Genomic DNA, 3,564 nt, shown 5'->3' on the forward strand with positions numbered 1-3,564 from the left:
TCGTTGTCGACTATGAGGTGGCGGCGTCGCTTGTAGGTGGTGAGAGGTGCCATGGGAAGAAGTGGATGGAGGCAGACGACGGCGGCGGCTGCAGAGCACGGCGGCGGTGGTTCAGGCGGCGGCGGCCGTGGATACGGCGGTGGCTGTAGGTCATCACGGCGGCGGCCGTGGACGGAGGAAGAAGAGGCTGCTGGGCGGCGCTGCGGCTGTGGCGGTTGCTGTGTAGCGGCGGCGGTTTCAGCGGCGGTTGGGGTGGAGGCCGGTAAAGGTGGAGACGGTTGGGGAATGGTGGTGGAGTTTGGTGGGCGTTGGTGGGAAGGTAGGGCGGTGGTTGGCAGTGGGTAATGGTGGTGTTCAGGTGGTGACGGAGGCGGTGGTTGTGTTTGGTGGTGGCGGCTGTGCGGCGGTGGTGGTGGTTATGGAGAAAGGAAGAGAGAGAGAGAGTGTGAGGGAGGCGGGTGGCTGAAGGTGGGAGGGAAAAGGTAGGGTTTAGGTTTTTTTTTTAAAGGGATGTAGCGGGCTGGGCTGGGCTGGGCCGGGCTGGGAGGAGCGGGCTGGGGGTGACGGCGACCGCCGTGGGACGGCGCCGCCGTGCACCCCCTTCGGGGTTTTTTGGTTGAACTGGGGAAAAAGGTGGGAAATTGGGGGCACGGCGCCCGCTGTGGAGTGGCGGCGCCGTAGACGGTGGCCGCCGTGGGACGGCGTCGCCGCCCCCCCCCCCTTCGGCATTTTGTGAAGGTTTTGAAAGTTTTGGTGGTGTGTAAGTGGCGGCGCCCGCCGTGCGGCGGCGCCGCCGTCCCTCCCCTTCGGCCTTTTGCTGCTTTTTGCTATCCGGCAGCCAAAAACACATCCTTTAAGCTCGGGGACAGTCCGGTAAGCTTATTTCCTGCAACACCACAAAAGAACACCAATGAAAACCCAACTAAAACAAAAACAAAAAGGAAAAGAGAAGAGAAGAAACGTGGGTTGCCTCCCACGAAGCGCTCTAGTTAAGGTCGAGAGCTCGACGGTATTAAGCGTGTCAAAACGTTGGGTCGTGGAGTGCTTGGGACTCCACTACAACGGCAACCACTTCATGCGCCAAGTAAGGCTTCACCCTATGCCCGTTGACGGTAAACGTCTCTTCGTTGTTCTCTTTGCTTAGTATCACAGCGCCATGAGGGAGAATCTCTTTAAGAATGAAAGGGCCACTCCAACGAGACTTGAGCTTGCCCGGGAAGAGTTTCAACCTTGAGTTGAACAAAAGAACTTTCATGCCGGGTTTGAGATGCTTGGGCACAATACGGCTATCATGCAACCTTTTGACTTTATCTTTGTAGATCCTTGCATTCTCGTACGCCTCGTTGCGTAATTCATCGAGCTCTTCCATTTGCAAGGCTTTGTGCTTCCCCGCGGTTGTAAGGTCGCAATTTGTGGCCTTGATTGCCCAATAAGCTCGGTGCTCAACCTCCACCGGTAAGTGGCACGCTTTACCATAGACCAGGCGGTAGGGGCTCATTCCCAAGACTCCTTTAAAGGCGGTGCGGTACGCCCACAAGGCATCATTGAGCTTAAGAGACCAATCCTTACGGGAGGGTTGGACCGTCTTTTCCAGTATGTCCTTGATTTGCCGATTACTTGTTTCGGCTTACCCCGAGGTCTGAGGATGGTAGGGTGTGGCCACCTTGTGAGTGATGCCGTTTTTTCTCATAAGCTTCTCAAAAAGCTTGTTGCAGAAGTGTTTGCCTCCATCACTGATTATGGCCTTGGGGAATCCAAACCTACACAATATGTTCTCCTGCACAAACTTCAAAACCACATTTGCATCACATGTCCTTGTGGGGATGGCCTCAACCCACTTGGACACATAATCTACAGCAAGCAAGATATACTCAAAACCGTAAGAAATAGGGAAGGGGCCCATGAAATCGATGCCCCACACATCAAAAATCTCAACCACAAGAATGCTCGTGAGAGGCATTTCATTCCTGCGCCCAATGTTACCAACTCTTTGGCACCGATCACAAGCAAGATAAAAAGAATGAGCATCTTTGAAAAGAGTGGGCCAAAACAAACAGGATTGGAGGACCTTATGAGCCGTCTTTTGTCCACCACAATGGGCTTCATGGCAGAGCCTCAACACTTGTTGTTGCTCCACATCCGGGATGCATCTTCGAATCACCTCGTCCTTTCCCAACTTAAAGAGATAAGTGTCTTCCCAATAATATTGCCTGCAAGTAGCCAAAAACCTTTTCCTCTCTTGGGATGTTAGATCGGGTCTTAATTCCCCACAAGCAAGGTAATTGACAATATCAGCAAACCAAGGCACAGAGGCAATTTCATATGTGTGTTCAAACGGGAAGGACTCATGTATGACATCTTGACTCGATTCAACCACATTATGCTCAAGTCTAGATAAGTGATCGGCAACGGAGTTTTCACTCCCCTTCCTATCCTTAATCTCAAGATCAAACTCTTGCAATAATAAAATCCAACGGATTAGGCGTGGCTTAGCTTGGGACTTAGTCAACAAATATCTTAAAGCCGCATGATCACTATGGACAATTACTTTAGACCCAATAATATAAGCACGAAACTTGTCTAAAGCAAAAACCACAGCAAGCAACTCTTTTTCAGTGGTGGTGTAATTCACTTGTGCACTATTCAAAGTCAAGCTAGCATAATAAATCACACGCAACATTTTGTCAACACGTTGACCAAGAACGGCCCCCACAGCGGAGTTTGAAGCATCACACATGATCTCAAAAGGCCAAGACCAATTCGGTGCAACAACAACAGGTGCAGTGCTCAACTTAAGCTTCAATAATTCAAAAGCATGAATGCACGTTTCATCAAAATCAAAATTCACATCTTGAGCAAGCAGACGACATAAAGGTTGGGTAATCTTAGAGAAATCCTTAATGAAACACCGGTAAAACCCGGCATGACCTAGGAAACTCCTTATTCCTTTCACATAAATTGGGTGGGGTAATTTTTCAATCACCTCCACCTTAGCCCTATCAACCTCTATACCATCTTTTGACACAACGTGGCCAAGAACGATGCCACTAGTCACCATGAAGTGACTCTTTTCCCAACTAAGAGTTAGCCCACTCTCTATACACCTTTTTAGCACCAAATTAATTTTTCCCAAGCAATCGCTAAACGAATTACCAAACACGGAAAAATCGTCCATGAAAATTTCAACAAAATCACCTATCATTTCCGCGAAGATCGACATCATGCACCGTTGGAAGGTCCCCGGTGCATTGCACAGCCCAAATGGCATCCTCTTCCACGCAAAGGTACCAAAAGGGGTGGTGAACGCCGTCTTGTCCTGGTCCTCCGGCGCGATTGCTATTTGATAATAACCTGACAAACCATCAAGGAAACAGTAAAAATCATGACCAGCTAAACGATCCAACATTTGATCAATGAAAGGAAGAGGGAAATGATCGTTCTTTGTGACGACATTTAGCTTCCTGTAGTCAATACACATATGCCAACCCGTGACCGGGCGGGTCGGCACCAGCTCCTTGTTGTCATTCAGGACAACCGTGATTCCTCCCTTCTTGGGCACCACAT

At 50.0% G+C, this 3,564-nt stretch overlaps 1 protein-coding gene across 1 annotated transcript; it reads right to left on the bottom strand.

Annotated features, from left to right (window-relative positions):
• Positions 1-1,021: 1,021 nt before the first annotated feature.
• On the bottom strand, positions 1,022-1,498 carry LOC130990784 (uncharacterized). Its single transcript, XM_057915017.1, has one exon. The coding sequence runs from the start codon at positions 1,496-1,498 to the stop codon at positions 1,022-1,024; it is 477 nt and encodes a 158-aa protein (XP_057771000.1).
• Between the last annotated feature and the right edge of the window lie 2,066 nt (positions 1,499-3,564).

This window comes from Salvia miltiorrhiza, chromosome 6 (genome assembly GCF_028751815.1).
Source record: "Salvia miltiorrhiza cultivar Shanhuang (shh) chromosome 6, IMPLAD_Smil_shh, whole genome shotgun sequence".
Lineage (NCBI taxonomy): Eukaryota > Viridiplantae > Streptophyta > Magnoliopsida > Lamiales > Lamiaceae > Salvia > Salvia miltiorrhiza.